Below are 16289 nucleotides of genomic sequence, written 5' to 3' on the forward strand. Positions count from 1 at the left end.
GGACATGTTCAAATGTTCTGTGTGAGATATTAATAGCTGTTGTGGGCGGAAAAGGAAAAAAGCTTCTGCATTTTTCCATATGTTTTGTAAGGAAACAGTCCAGATGGATTATCTCTTGGTCTGGAGCTTTCTCTTGCTTCAACTAGCTCGAGTCCAAGTGGCATTGGACTTGCCAGAGACACACAAACACAAAACCAATGCACACACACTCCTCCTGTCTGAAGTACAACAGGCTATTACTGATTAACATGTCTAAACTCAGCCAGTTCAAAAGCCACTCGGTTCTTTTTCCATCTTGCTCTCATATGAATCACGGATGATGTGACAGTCTTTCTTCCTAGCATACCTCACGTTCCTTGCAGTCACAGAGATATGTTTGCCGCCTTTCTGTTTGTTGCCTGAGAAACCATGTTGGCTTGTCTTCTCACATTTCACACTTGGTTTCATCCCCTTAACCCCTAGTGCTCAGCCTAGATTGGGTTGCCTGACCCCTCGAGTCATGGATGTTGGATTCACTGGCATCCCAAGGGCCAGAGTTGGGCTTTATTTTGCTCAGCGATTGTTAGCACGGATGGGAATAAACTCTCCTGGATCAAAAAAACAAATAAATCCACTGACACTCTGTTAATGCATTCATCAGGTTTTTGTTTGTAAAGTGATTTGCTTGTTGCTATGCGTTTCATTTGTTGGATATAGACACCAACATAATTGTATAGCCCTTGTGAGCCTCATGATCTGTCCTATTTGAAGATTTATTAAGTATTAAGACTCAGACTTTCACGCTTGGTCTTGTCCCTTTAATGCAGAAAGACAAAGCAAAGCACTCACACTTACTCCTTCTTTCCTTGGCACACACACATTTACACCCATTACACATTATGTGGTATGACAGGACATCACATATTCGGAGTTTCACAGCAGGCTGGCATTCCAAGACAGCAAAAAACAGATAATGTCAGTGTGCTGCTGGTTAACTCACTTTTTTTTTTATCCTGTTTCTGGGCCAGAAAGCGTGAAGGGTGCCTGTTTATCACACACGCATGCCACACATGCCTGCCATACAAACACACACAGACACACACTGCTTGCACAGACTACTTTGCCTCTCCCAGTCTGTTAGACGACAAAGGCTAAAAAAAAACACAAGTGACAAAAGATGTCCACAGTCATGGCTGCCAGCTTAGTCAAAAGCTACACACTTGTGTAGATGCACAAGTTTTCTATTTTTATGACACATGGCTTCTGGAACCAGGAAGTCTGCCACACTGACTGACAGGATGTAGGTTTGTGTTCTGATGGTGTCTGAATTATGCTTTTAGAGGTCACAGTCTCCTAAAATAGCTGTTTGAAGTGTATCATTGTGCAACTCATCTACTTAAAGAGCAGGCTCTGTCAGTGTGTTGATTCTTCGTAACCCAACGGTGCTATATTTACATGAAGAAATCATAAAATTCACCTAGTCAGCAGCAGAAAAAAGAGCTTCCTCTCCAAACCGCCCACACCGCTTTCAGTCTTGTTGTGACTTGTTTGTCTGTCGTTGGAGAATTTCATCTTCTTCCAGAACAATTGCACTTAAACACCCTCAGCTCACAGAGGATGGGAGCTGGTTACACAGCAACAGAACAGAGTTGAAAACACAAAAATACAAGTGGAGCCTGTGAGACAGAAACTGGAAAGTACTCTCTCTCCCACCATGATGTAGCCTCTTTCTGTATGCATGTCAGGTGCATGCGTGCTATTGTTACTTTCATCACGTGTGTGTCTGTGTGTGTGTGTGTGTGTGTGTGTGTGCGTTGTCATGTGCAGCTGTTTGCTCTTCAGTTAGTGTACTGTGTAGTGAGTTAGTGAAGTTACAGCAGTGTGGAGTTTCTCTTCACTCAGAGCTTCTCTCTGATTTATTCTTAACATCTGTCTTTGGCAGGTGTGTGGAACCACAGGGTCCTCTCTCTAAGCCTGTGATGTAGCTATTATTGCGGGCAGTGTGTGTGTGTGTGTGTTTGCGTGTCTGCAAAACAACAGAGAGGGCCTTCCTCCTCCCCCTCCTTGGGATGAGTCATATATTTGAGCCCTGTGTAATCCAAGCCTGTGTTTCATGTGTGAACAGACAGACCCTGAGCAGTGGTCTTGGTCCTGACTCCCTCTGGGATCATGAGTGGGTGAGACGTGGCTATCAACAACAGGCCCAGGCAGCTTTGGTTTCATGAATCTACTCGTCGTGACACACACACACACACACACACACACACACACACACACACACACTGAGCACAGGCATACATTCACACAGAGCCATAGTTATTATTCTTTTCCCTCCCTAGCTCTTCCTTAAATAATATCAAGTTACAAAAGCAGGCTGATATCAAGCTTTGTGATTGGTTCAACTATAAGGAAGTGTTAGGATGGCTTTAGTTTCACATGAAAAGATAGTGTGACACATCAGTCAAGCTCACTCTAACACAGGTAACTGTGTGGCTCAGAGTTTATAGTCCTGTGTGTATCCACCTGTGGGAGTGTGATTGCAGTACAGTAATGTTAAGGCTGGGTTTGACACAGTCAACAATGGAGGCTCAAATATTTTGACTTTTTATGTGAAATCACACAGGGGAAGTGTGGTGACACAGGAAATAGGCCCATGTCAAAGGAAAAAAAGGAGCTCTATTTTGTGGATATTGAGCACAGCATTTCAAAGCACCCCATTGCTGGTGTGACAAACTCTTTTAAAGGCACAGCTGGACTTTTAAAAGGGTCTTCTACATTTGCCCCCAGGGAGTAGAAAATGTGTCCTGGATAGAGCAGCGGAAAGGTGATACTGGTAAAATGGTAGAGTGAGGCTATATGTCATTATGATACTTGTTTATTAGCTTTTTTATTCTGTTCCTAAGGAAAAGGTGTCATTTTTTTCACACCCTGAAGTGCAAAGAATTTTTCTCATTCAGGTAAAATTCTTAGGTGACATTTAACTTTTTCTGGACTATGTAAGAAGCTAAATGGATATAATATCCTGGATGTGTTGCCAGATGTATCCTGCCCTGATTTTGTCATTTGACAATGATGAAAAGGTAGGCAGGGGCACAGAAATAACAATATAAGGGTTGGACAATGGCATTTTCACTTTGCAAATATCACTCTTTGAATATTTTGGAACCTTTTTTCCAGGACTGCCTTGGAATCAGATGCCACAATAATAGAACAGAAATAAAGGAAGCAAAATCATGTGAAAGTATCATCATGTCGTACAGTTTTGGTCTTAAGCTTAGCTGACTAAACTGAGGATTTCCTTGGCTTGGGTCTCATTTGAAGCCTAGTCAGAAGCTCTTTACAGAGACATAGTGGTCCTCTATTTGTACTGTACAGTTAAATGTCTAGCTAGATTTGTAGCACTTATTAAATCTTCAAATTTTACAGTTGGTTGCTAAAGATCTTTACATATGAAAATACATGGCTAGCATCATTGTGTAGCCTGAAAGAAGTATTTTTATTTGCTTCTCTTGAAATTCTAACATATTTATCATTTAAATTTTTCTACTGTTCCCTGCCTGTGTGCATATGTGGTGTGTATAGCACAAAATACTCAAATTCAGCATATGTCTATACCTATTTTGCAGTATTACTTAATTTCATTTTATTTTTTACAAGTGCATGCATCATTTGATCTCAGAGTTAAGCTGATTAAATGCAGCCAGTTCATCATTGCTGTTAACTTTAATTTATTACCTACATTTGGAAACAAGGGAAAGTAGCTTTGCTCTACTTGTGTGCCTGCCAGCTGTGAGCATGTTGACAAGTTACATAACAACGGCAAGAATTTTTCTCCACTGTCATAAAAACAGAAAACATTGATCTTTCAGCAACAGATTTTATTTGCACAATTACAAGCTTAGGAGGAAAAAATATGCAGCATTTTTGGTGTCCCGAAGCCTTTGTGGTCCATAATACATACCAATTATTCACAGCGTGTCTGGTTTATTCTGGCTGGGATCTTTGTTGCATGTCACCGCCTCCAAAAATGTCTGTAATGTTGGTTTTGTTGTTTTGCTTTTTCCCTGTGTTTATAGACTATTTTCATTGTTGGGGGCAGAAAACGTCATTAAAAGGCTTCATGTCACATATGTCAGTTAGCATGTTTTTGTTATTAAGTGGTATCAGGACACGTACAAGCTTGTATCGTTATTTAAAGAGCTGGTTATTAATAAACTCATATAGTGACTTCTTGCTGCTGGTTCTTGTTTAAATGGCTTTAGATCATTCATGGTATTATTATAACCCTCAACTAATCACATCTCTCATGTGATGTGGTTGTTATGCTCTGCACATTTTTCTGAGTCGTCATAATTGCAGCTATACTCTTGTGCCTAACATGTGACAGTACCACCATGGTTTTTCCATTCCACTAGTCTATGTTTAATGTGTTCAAATATGAAAACCTGTCTTCATATAAGAAATAGAATTCTAAGACGAGATACCCAAATGCTCACCTTATAGCCATATATGTTTATAGTCCCCACCAACATCAGCCATTCACTATTTCTTCAAGATTTTCAAACACTGCCATACTTTAAAAACATGGGACCATCATTAACATAGTATAAAGATAACTTCTGTTCTGTCCCTCAGTCTCTCTTCAAAATAGATTTTGTTCTTGGTGAGACTGTTTGATTAAATAGAGGTTATATATATTGTATTATATTTATATTCTGTCATGTAATCACAATGTTGCACATGAAATGGTACTGGAAGCCATCAGAATACATTGTGGATGGATGTATCTTCATGAAAGTTACCCACACAGAAACATAAAAGTGGCACACTCGTGAATATATGTCGTTATTGGGTGTTATCTCACTGTTAGTTAAAATCTAAGTTTTCAGCCTTATCTTCAGGCCAGCAGGTCCTAAATTCACTGACTCACACAAACAACAGTTAAACTAATCACAGGACCATTGGTCAGGCCCTGTAGCTACTTTGGTCAATTTGGAAACGTGCAGCTGAATATTGACTTAATGGAAACCTTACAATTACTTGCACAACAAATCCACATGTAGATGATTTCCAGGACTGCTGTAGAGTCTGAAAGAGGGACAAACAGAACAGATGAGGCTTAATCTATGACACATGGTTTCTGGAACCAGGAAGTACGCCACACTGGTTTTGTAGGAGAAGAAACAAGGAGTGTCGTTACACATCACATAAGCTCAGAATCAGGCAGCACCATAAATGTGTATTGTCAAGTTTAGAAAAAAAAAGCAATGAGATTGTGGAAAATTTGCTCTTGACTTCCCTTTCCTTTCTGTCTGAAGCAGTGGGAGTGAATGCCAGGCTTTATTTGTGTGGAATTAACTGCTCAGCTCATCAATAAAGGTTGAACAGATTTACTGTCACAGTTAGTTTGCACAAACTAAGCTGTGATATTTTATTATAAAACCTACGCAAATACAGTATTTTCTCTCTCCTGTGCCTTGGCTACATTTTCTGATTCTTGTGTAATATGGATGTAAATTAGTGCCTGAGATCGTGGCTTGTGTGTTTGTGTGTGTGTTTATGTTTGCATGTGTATGTGTGAACATGTTTGTGTGGGCATGCATGAGTATGTGTGGTTTTTGTAACAGTACAAAGATGTCCTAAGGGTTCTCCCCCCCCCCTTCTCATTACAAATGCTAATGTCACATTAATGAAATCGGCTTAGTTTAAGGTTTATAGCGTAGCCGACTGAGAGATTTGGCCTCGACACTTCCCACATATTTCAAGTTGAATCACTTTTTTCCTCTGTGGGCATGCTATTCTGAGATACTCTAAAATGTATGGGCCCTGAGTAAAACTTTTAGGGGAAAGTTTAGAGCATGTAGTAGTTGTGTCATTGCTGTAAATTGTTAAGCCATAGGCTACTTGCTGCTCCGCTTCTAAAGACAACTGTTAGCTTAGCAGTAATGGCTTCACTGAGGAGCTGGCTAATGTAAACACTGTGTTACAGTAATGTGCTAGCAGTGGTCTGTAGAGTCGCTAGCTGTTAATCATTGCTCAACAGAGAGCTCGTCGGGCACAACAACATGCCAGAGACTTCAGCACCGTTATAGATGGATATAAATAATTTTATACAGAGGGAACATTTAATAGCTGCCTTTCTAATTATTAGGCCTTTGCAGTAAACTTGTCACATGATTCCAAGGGTCAGATAAAGAATTGAGGAAACAACTTCTTTCAAATTATCACATCTAAATGCATTGTTTTGCCACCTCAAATAAAAGTAGATGGATTTATTAGATTGCTGATTCATAATGTCAAAGTGCTAAGAAAGTATTCTTTTAGAAAAACTTGTCATCTAAAAATGATTCCCAATGATTCACATTTTTTCAGTGTTTTTGCAATTTATACCTAATAACAATCACCTGATATGATGAGTGGCATTTTCTACCCATTCAGCAGTGGTTTATTTCTCACCTAAGTTTGCCATTTTTTTAAATACTAAAGACATTTAAAGCTTAAACAGAGTGAGAAGAAGATACTGTGCTTCATAATTTAAAGGCAATTTTGTAAAATTGATTAGATTATGCTAATCAAGGGAGATAATATCTTAAAAGCAGTATGAGGAAAAGAGATAGAGGGAGTGTGAAGAGTGGAAAGGAGTGACAGTCCAGCCGCCATTACAAGCTGCTGATTTCTGCAGAGTGCTTCATAAAATGTCAGAGCGCTTCTCCCTGAGCAAGACACTGAAAAATGGCAGCGCTGTGATGTGCTGGCACCTCACCTGCTGCACTGTGTGTGTGTGTGTGAGAGAGAGAGAGAGAGAGAGAGACAGAGGGAGAGGACGAGAGATTATCAGCGTGTGTGCATTTGTGCAAGTGCGTGCTTGCCTGTGTGTATGTGCATGTACGTGTGCTTTTACATCTGTGTGTGTGTGTGTGTGTGTGTGTGTGTCCACACTGGCCTCCCTCCCATGTTGCAGTGAAGCAGAACAGAGTGGCTGACTGCCCGCTGCTTTGCCTCCCTCTCTGTCAATACAACACTGTTCTCTTCCAGCCAGTCATTTTCACATGTTTAACATTAAGTAAAGCACCCATTTGAACAGAGGAATACAAGTGATTGACATACTCAGTTTAATGCTGGTGGATTCATAGCGCGTGTTGCCAGATTGTTGTTTGGAAACTAGTCAATAGACTTTCATTTGATCCACACAGCACTGTGGATTGTGTGCCACTGTAAACATCTAACATGCTTTTTGTTTACTACCAGATGCTAAATGCATATTTACCTTCATTTGGCATTTAAAATTTGGCTGTATTGAAAAGAAAACCTGGATCCTTTAAAAAAAGTTATTATGGGCAGGTGTTATAAAGTGCTGATTTCAACAAAAGCATTGAACAAAAAGGAAAGGGTAAAAAGTCAAGTGTGAGAGGAAAGAATGAGTGGGACAAAGGTGCATAGGTGGTGGTGGGTGAGAAGGGGGTTGCTGAAGAAATAAACATCAAGTGTGAGCTATCATTTTGTTTAACAGACAGCTGTTAGAAAGTTCTTATGTTATGTGTCTAGTACAGAAAGTATGACTAAACATCTAAACTTCGTGTGGTATTACATTTCAGGGTTTACTGTGACCACAGGTATTGCAAAAAAAAAAAGGCAAGCTTAATTAATCACTTGGTACAGAAAAAGGTGAAAATGCTTACAGTATAAGCTCAAAGTGACATCTTCAGATTACTTTTTTTGTCCATCCAGCAACTTAAAATTTAAAGACATTACATTTACTGTCACATAAGACAAAGAAACGCAGCAAATCCTCACATCTAGAACTAGGTTATGCTTGTCTTTTTTGCTTAAAAGATACTTTTTTTTTTATCAAAATAGTTGCAGATTAGTTTTTGCCCATTTTTCTCTTACAATGTATAAACAAGCATGTGTACTGTGGTTTACCACCTTTTTTTTTTATTTCACAGTATTCTGTAAGGTGGCAAGTGGTTATAATGGTGAATTCCACTGAATCATTCCAAACTAAGTTAAACCTGTAACCGTTTCATGAATACCTTTTGTTCTGGCAGTCTGGCCAGTAAAGACGGATACAGTACATGGCTACTTAGGCTTTGTGTGACTGAGGGGAGCAGTAAAACTTAAAGTCTGTGCCTGTACATACATTACCTACTCTTTTCGGTTGAACAACACATTATGTGCTCCATGAACAGTATCAAACCAGGCTCTTAACTGGTAGTCATGAATAAGCTATTTCTGCCATAGCACCACTTGTCTGAATTCTGTCACATTTGCACAGTGATAACAGCTATCTCCAGCAAGTGGAGTTTCAGTTCAACAAAACTGACTCTGAATGGTTTCTTCCCATGGAAATGGACAGAAGGGGCTCTAATGATTGCTCATGCAAGACTTGCTGCTCTCTGGCTATTCCATTGTTCTGTCACTGTCAGTTTGTTTTGCTATTTGACATGCATGTCATTTGCATTATGCATATTTAGAGTACCGAGCTCTTTCTCTCTCTCTCTCCCTCTCCCTTGCACTCTGTTCCCTCATCTTCTCTCTCCATCTTTCCTTGATATTCCCTGATAGCTGATGCCATTTCCTGTTATTCAGTTTCATGTATTTTTGTATATCCTGCATTTATTTAAATATTTACATTTCGGCAGAGTGAGGGACATCTTATTTAGGTTTCAACAGGAAATCACACTCAACAGTGAGAATCAGTGGTTTATATTAGATATTTTACTTGGTAGAATTTGATATAACTGCATTTATTCCTGATGTGAGATCAAAATAAAACACTATGTATAAATATTTATTCTTATAAGAAGAATATAACAAAGTACTGCAATGTTGCTGTTCAGTTTTAATTATTTCTTACTTAAAATGCATGTTATCATGTCATGCCATTATTCCAAAAAATTATCATCAGAGCATCAATTAACAAGTTTTTAATCATATAAATAGCACTAAAAAATTTAATGTAGTGGACCTAAATGACATGAACATTCCCTTTAATACTTTAGTATTGTACTTACTTACTGAGACTTACTAAGAGAATGCACAAGGCACAGGTTTCTATTGACTTGCACGAAAGAAGACTGTCCAGAACAAAATGTCTGAATTGCTTTAAGTGATTTGAGTTATTGTTTAACACATCAGTAGCTTGTCTATTCTGCATCAATTTTATGGTAAATTGTACTAAAGTAATTGTAGTATTGCAGTGCTGCTAACCTGGACAGTGTTACTGGAATTAACGAGACATAATTAAAAATGTGTTTCCAGTTGATTTAGTGCTGCAGAATTGGTCCGATGTCTGCAAAGTCTTGCTAAATACTGAAGAATTTTAGTTAGTTTATTGAATCTGGGACATGTTTAGTAAAATGAGTTTTATATATAATATGTAAGCTTTAAGTCCTCAGTGTAAATTGTTTGTAAATCATTAGTTTGGCTCTTTGCATCAAGCTTTGTTGAGAAAATTGGACTAGAGCAAATGTAAAAATCTACTGTTTGTAATCTAAATGGTAATTAACCTTAATACGCATTGGCTTACCACTCACCTTGCCTCCAGTGCACCCGATGAGTGAGTGAGAGTGTGTGTGTGTGTGTGTATTTGTGTGAATGTATTTGCTGTTTTCTGAAGCATTGACATGGTTTTATTTGGTGCCTCCAAACTGCTCCTAAGTCATTATGGACTCTTGTAGACACATGCATCCAGTGGCAAGCAAATCTGGTTCAGTCTGCAGAAAAACAGTAATGAGCTGTGAGACTGGCAGATGAGTGTGTGTGGTTAGCAGAGGGAGAAGGGCAGATTCATCAGGGATGATTGCCTGATGCACACTTCTAGTTTTCTGATGTGAAGTCCCTGCTAGGTTACCATAGGGAGAATAATTACCTTTGGCTGGATGCAGTGTGAATGAGCGTAAGAGATGGGAATTTTCTTACTGAGCTTACTTTATGATACTTAGTGTTGTGTATGGGTGTGTTGTGTGGTACATACCCCCCTTTCTCAAACGCATGCACTCAGACTCACACAAACACACTCACTACCGGTGCATTCTCTTCTATTTATGGCTAGGAAATGGGAGTAGTGCTATGTCTGGTTGAACTGAGTAACACTATTCTATCACACATAAGTTTGACATCAAACACAAGTGACAAGCCTATCCTATTTCTCTCCACCGAGTCATCACCATGTCCCAAAATCACATTATTGTCACTGGGAACCCAGCAGAGATGGATGTTGAGAAGGGGTGTTGATTCCAGCCTTTGGCATCTTCAGTATGCTTGAAAAGGCAAATAAAGCCATTTGGCAGGAGCTGATTTCTTGTCATTTTAAAAATATACAGAATGTGTGTGGCAAGCCATTTGGTCTTATAAAGCCTCTTACATTGACATGGATTTGGGTTTTAAGACAGGGACCTGTGAATATGGAAACTGGAAACTCTTCAATGCGAGTGCCATGCTTTGCCATTTGCTGCACACAGGACCATATCATTACCTTTTTTCTCTGGCAGGCAGTAAGCAGCTCTAGCATGGTAAGCTCCAGTGTTACATGGAGGAAAGCAGGCGGGCAGTGGTGTGACTGTAATAAGACCTGTGGCCAGCACCACTGCCAAGGCTAGCTGAGGCAGGGTGAGAGATGGTGCCCATCCCTTACATGCCCTGCTCTGCCATCTGTCACTGGGCTGGAGCAGAGACGAAGGAGGAGTCTGAGTCACTTGAGCTGTTGTCACCTAGACAGGCCACACTGGGGCATTCTGTCTCTTTGTACTCCTTTCAGGCCTTGGCTCAATCCACAGTCAGTTTATGAAGCATTTGTGCAGTTATGCAAGTATTATATTTCCTATCATGATTCGATGTTTCAGTATTGATTTTTTTTTATTTTATTTTATGAATTTAAAATCTACGTCACTGTGCTTTTTTCAAAGTGTCATGAAGTGCTACAACAATGCAGCAACCCCAGTAAAATTGATAAGGGCATTTAAAAATACCAAACATCAGATTTTTGTTTGTCATGTGATAATGAAATTCACAACTTTAGGTTTAGGACTGTTAGTTGGACAAAATAAGCAATATGATGATCACCTTGGGCTTCAGTAAATTAATCCTGGACGTTTTATAGATCATAAAATGGTCCAATAAGATGTTTCAAATTCTGCAGCCAGTTCTGCAGCGTGATATTGCACAGTACATTCTGTCTCTTTAAATGCTCTGAGTTGATGTTTGACTCTGGTCAAAGGTTGTCTCTTAATTTTTGCCAAGATGCCTGGTTATGTCATTTCCTGCTAACAGTGTGCCTGCAGGGAGGGGAGGGTTGAAGGCAGGAGGCAAGGGGTCAAACAGCTTGTGCGTGCACTCTGCTATAAGAAAGATGATCTTGCTCAGTTAGCGTTCATTGCCGACAAGCACGCAAAGTACAAACATCCACATCCATATGCACACGTCATGTCTACAGAAACACACAGTCACTTGGACATATACAGACACAAACAGAGATGGGAAGCACAGTGTGCCTGATCAACAGCAATACAAGGTCAGAAATAAAAAGCATTTTGTTGATTCAGTGTCAATGATCTCATTTTCACAAACTGAGCTGTAACAGAAAGTACCTGTGATGCGCGCGCGCGTGTGTGTGTGTGTGTGTGTGCACGCATGCACAGTGTCTTTCAGTTATGAGTGATTCATGAGAACCGGCTGAACAGTTTGTCACCTGGTAACCAGATGAGCTTCTGGACACCAGACAAGTGTTAATAATTCTCAGAAAGAACCTCATTATTTACTGGAAACTGTAACATAAAACCAAGTCAATATGTTTGTTTTGAGCAATACAAAAAAAACACCCCTAGGTGTTAAAAAAAGTAAAGGCTCCCATATGCTGAATAAACAAGAAGTGCTAATGGTGGATTACTCATTCCAATCCTCTTCTTTACCTTCATCCTGACACACTTGCTACTATACCTTGACATTTCTTGTATTAGCTGCAGCTGAAAAGAGGTATGTGTTTGACACAGTTGGAGATCACAATAAAAAGTGGGGAGTAAGAGATCCAGAAGAGTGAATGTTGTAGAAGCAGTGATGATACAGTCTTTGTCGGCTGCAGTAAGGAGAAAAAAGAAAGTGAGCTGGGAGCTGCCATGTGCATTTGAATGGGGTCAGGGCATCATAGGGAATAATGCATTTCCCTTCTCCTGCACCAGGCTCTTCTTCCATTAAAGGCTGGAGAAGAGACATTGTGTCCACAGTCTGATTACCACTGATCCATGCTGATGACTCTGTTGGCGGATTATCTCAGTTAGTATCAGCCATCTGTTACTGTGCATTTGTGTGTGTGTGTGTGTTTTGTGTATGTGTTGAAGGGGTGAGGAGGAAAGGGGCAGAAGTGAGACACAGTAGTTTGAATCATTTGAGGCTGTGACACACGTTTGTTTTCATTCCTCATGGGGACTTTATGATGACTTACAACTTCAGGAGTCTTACCCTAAACTACCACTACTTGCTTAACCCCAACACTAACCCTGCTCTCCCTTAAAACAAACCCTAAAATTCAGTGATTCACATGGACCAACATCTGGTCCCCACGAGGAAGGCTGAGTCTCCACAATGTGAGAGCGTAAACAGGTTTCAGTCCCCACACTGGCAGGATTGCCAGGTGCACACACACACACACACACACACACACACACACTTCTGCATGTATTGGCAGTCTTCTAAAGCAGCTATAACTGTAGTGCGTAACCAAGCACCACTACCTACTTGCAACACAGACACAGGGTACAACAAATGCATGATGTAAGGCCACATACCAAGCAGCACAGGCGGTTACACCACCACCAAGCACCACCTCTTCCTCTGTACAAATCTGCCCTCCTTTAAAATGATACTGACACCTGAAGGCTCTTATATGAAGGCCACATGCGCTCATAAAACCACAGAGCTGGTTATAGCTAGACTATTTCCTGAAGAGCCGTTGCATCCAGCCACTATTAGTTGCATGCACTGACAGCTGAATGCTGTGTTGTATTTGTGGACATGACTGTAAATTCGGCACTGAAACACATAAATTATAGTTCAGCTATTAGCATAAATTCTCTCTCTCCCTGCATCTGCGAAACCTGCTGTTTCTGGATGCACTGTTTCCTGTTGATTGGTTGGTGTTGTTCAAGTCAAATTGATTTAGCCGTTCACAGAGATTATAACGCTCGCCTTATACCGCCACTGTGGTGTGCTGTTAATTACCTATAAAATCAAGCTAATTCTGATGCTAAATCCATTTTAATTTTTCATAATTAAGTCAGGATTGGATCCTTAAATACCTTGGCGCTCCATTATTGTTGCAATCATTGTTGTGGCTGTGCATTTGGTGGTACATTGTTGAGCTCAATCTTATTATTGTTATTAGATTTAATTGCACTAAGTGATCAGTTTGTAGTTGCCGCTGTCCTTTCTCTCTCTGTCTCTCATCCCAGAAAGAGGCTCTTTGAGAGACAGTGAGAGATGAGAGGAGATGAGGGGGAGGGTAGCTCTGCTTTACACCTCTGCAAAGGAGGGATTGCTTTTTTGTTGTTTGTTAGGGGGGAAATCAATTCTGTTCACATCATCACGTTTTGACAAGGCGAGGCATTAAGTGCAGATATTGAGAAATGACAGGAATGGTTTACAGCCTGTCCTTCATCTCCTCTACTCTTTTCCTTTCTTCAGTCTTTTTTCCGCAACAGAATCACTGTATTGTCTTGCTTACCCTTTCCCCCTCAATCTTTCTGTCTCTTTTCTCTCCTTCTCCCCCTCTTTCTCTGATTTTCCTTCCCTCTGAAAAGGTAGAGAATGATCCGCTTCACTTACCAGCTGACACCACATAAGCTTGCTCGTCCTCTGAGACACGAGCCTTTTGTTTTCATGTGCATTATGATAATTATGAAGGGCCACAGCTCCTCTCCGTTTTCATCACTCCTCTAATGATACTTATATTTTTAGTCAGGAGCAACCAATGGGAAAAAAAACACTTTTTAAAAAATCCTCTGAAAGAATGCTTTTTTTTTTTCTCACACTAACCTGACATTTAAAAGGTGACAGCTGAGGTGAAAGAGCACAGAGAGTGACAGCCATTCATGCAAAAAAGATGTGGCAGAGAAGTAACAGTTTTGGGGTAATACTGCTATAAAAGGCTTCATTTTCACTCAGCCAGAAATTTATTCTTGTAACTAATATGTAATGTTCATTTACTTGCCACTTGGGTTGATAATATGGCTCTTTAACCCACATCTTGTCACCCTGCATGAGAGGCCATTTAAAGGACCTTTGACCTTGCTCATAATTACACAACCACCATCTTTTCACTGCAGCAATGGCAGTCATGGCTACCCAAGTCCAATGGCACACCAGCCTCCTCCCCGCGGACTGCAGCAGGTTTTCTTGTCATCCGCGCCTCTCGCTCTCTCTCTCGCTCTCCCTCTCTCTTGTCAGTGTTGCTCTTGGCGAAAGGCTGATACTTGATATTCAGAGGATAGCAGCTTTTGTCTCAGAGATTTAATCAGTGGCTCTGCTCCCACTGCAGAGGAGAGAGGGAGGGAAGGTGGTGGAGGGGTGGCAGGAGAGAGGGAAGGAAAGAGAGATGGAGGCAGAGACTGTTTATGTGTAATGACACAATAACAAAGCCTGCCTGTAAAACACAATCTGCAAACTGTGCTTTTGAAGGGGATTTTCAGTCCTGGATTAGTGTCAGGCAGAGGGATATGGAAAAGGAGAAGAGGGAAGAAGAGTCAGGTTGATGTGATAGACAGGGGAGGTGACTGTGGGTGTGTGTGTGTGTGTGTCTGCAGTGGAGGCTGAAATGTGTGAGCGCATGTCCATGTGTGTGCAAGTGTGTGTGTTCAAATCCATGTGTTTTGACACTGTTTTGTATTTATTTGGCTACACGAGTTAGCGGCTGTGTGGGCACAGCCACATTGTGTTCTCAGTTCTAAGCAAAAGGGGATTAAAGTTGAATAATGTAAGTAAAATATTTGGCTGCAGAATAGCCAAATGTTTCTTGTTGTTGGTTTTTTGATAATGGCTGGCATGTTGATTCTGTGAGACTGATAATAGACAGCCACCTTGCTGGTTAATGCACCCATCTTCTAAAAGCCTTTCCATTTAGTTCTACTTCCAACTGAAAGGACTCAGGGAGCAGTGTTGTCTTTAAAGGTCTCAAAGAGCTCTTAAATTTAAATTACATTCTTTTTCATCAAGGAGGTGTAAAGGGATCCTGGTTGTCAAACATAGGTGTGCATGTGTGTTTGTTTGTTTGCACATGTGTGCCACTGCGTGTCTGGGGGAGAGAGGATGAAAAAGAAAAGTGAAAATGTTTGTTTTGTTCATACAACTTCCTCTTCAGCCACAGCAGAGGGAGTTCTTTGTAAAAGTCACTGTCCTGTTGCAGAACACACTGTCAGCATTGGTTGTTTTCTTGTGACAAAATGCAAAACTTTAACTTTGTTGTCCAGTATCAGTCATTAATGATACCATCCTCCGTACTACCTCATATAGAATCAGTAGAGGCTAGGAGTGAGTATGGCTAAATAGAAATATTGTTTGGGTGAAGTGAGATGTGAAAGGAAAAGTGTCAGGAGATGTGTTTGTGCATGTGCTTGAGTATGTTCTGTAGGTGTGGCAGTATGCATTTGTGTGCTTGTGTGCATTGTGTGTTTGTGTGTGTACCGGTGGATGTGCTTTGCTATTGTAACCCTGCTGATTGGATTGTGTTTGACAGATATGGAGTCTGGAGAGCGGCTGGCCTCCCCTGCGCCCACCCTGTCTGCTGCTCGCACCTCCTCCCCTGCGGCCTCTTCTTCCTCCTCCTCCTCCGCCTCCTCCTCTTCTTCCTCTTCATCATCCCCTGCTCCTCATTCTAAGAGCAGCCTGGCCCCGAGCCCCTCAGCACTGGGATCTACCCTCAGCACCTCTGGTAAGAAACACTTTTTCTCCATGTGTCAGTCTCCTGTCTCTCAAAAACCACATGTACAGAAAAATAAAATACCAGCATACATTGCAAACAGTTGCCATGTAATGATAAACACATGCCAAATATGGTCACCTTCAAATCTCACTAGCATTTAGAATCCTCCTAATTTCTGTACCATGAAAAATGAGTTTCCTCCAGTATTAATTATGCAGTTATTTTGCAGCATGTGTGAATACACCTCTCTCCCAGCTACAAGGATTTTTTCCTGACAGCTTGGGTTGCAATTGAAAAGCTGCTGCATTAATGAATCCCAAACAATTAGGGGGCTCTTTTGTGTGAGAAACACACACATGCTTTACCATGTCTCCTGACAACCTTCAGCTCTCTGGCTCCA

General features: G+C 40.7%; 1 protein-coding gene across 8 annotated transcripts in view; it reads left to right on the forward strand.

The window, feature by feature from the left end:
- baz2ba (bromodomain adjacent to zinc finger domain, 2Ba) overlaps positions 1 to 16289 on the forward strand; it is a 64909-nt gene that overhangs the window by 19643 nt on the left and 28977 nt on the right. For all 8 annotated transcript variants that reach the window (XM_020607587.1, XM_020607577.1, XM_020607631.1 and 5 more), the window contains one exon: positions 15704 to 15898. In XM_020607587.1, the coding sequence (XP_020463243.1) occupies positions 15706 to 15898 (193 nt within the window). In that variant the 5' untranslated portion in view covers positions 15704 to 15705. The remainder of the gene's footprint in view (positions 1 to 15703; positions 15899 to 16289) is intronic.

Source organism: Monopterus albus, unplaced genomic scaffold (assembly GCF_001952655.1).
Source record: "Monopterus albus unplaced genomic scaffold, M_albus_1.0 scaffold4.1, whole genome shotgun sequence".
Lineage (NCBI taxonomy): Eukaryota > Metazoa > Chordata > Actinopteri > Synbranchiformes > Synbranchidae > Monopterus > Monopterus albus.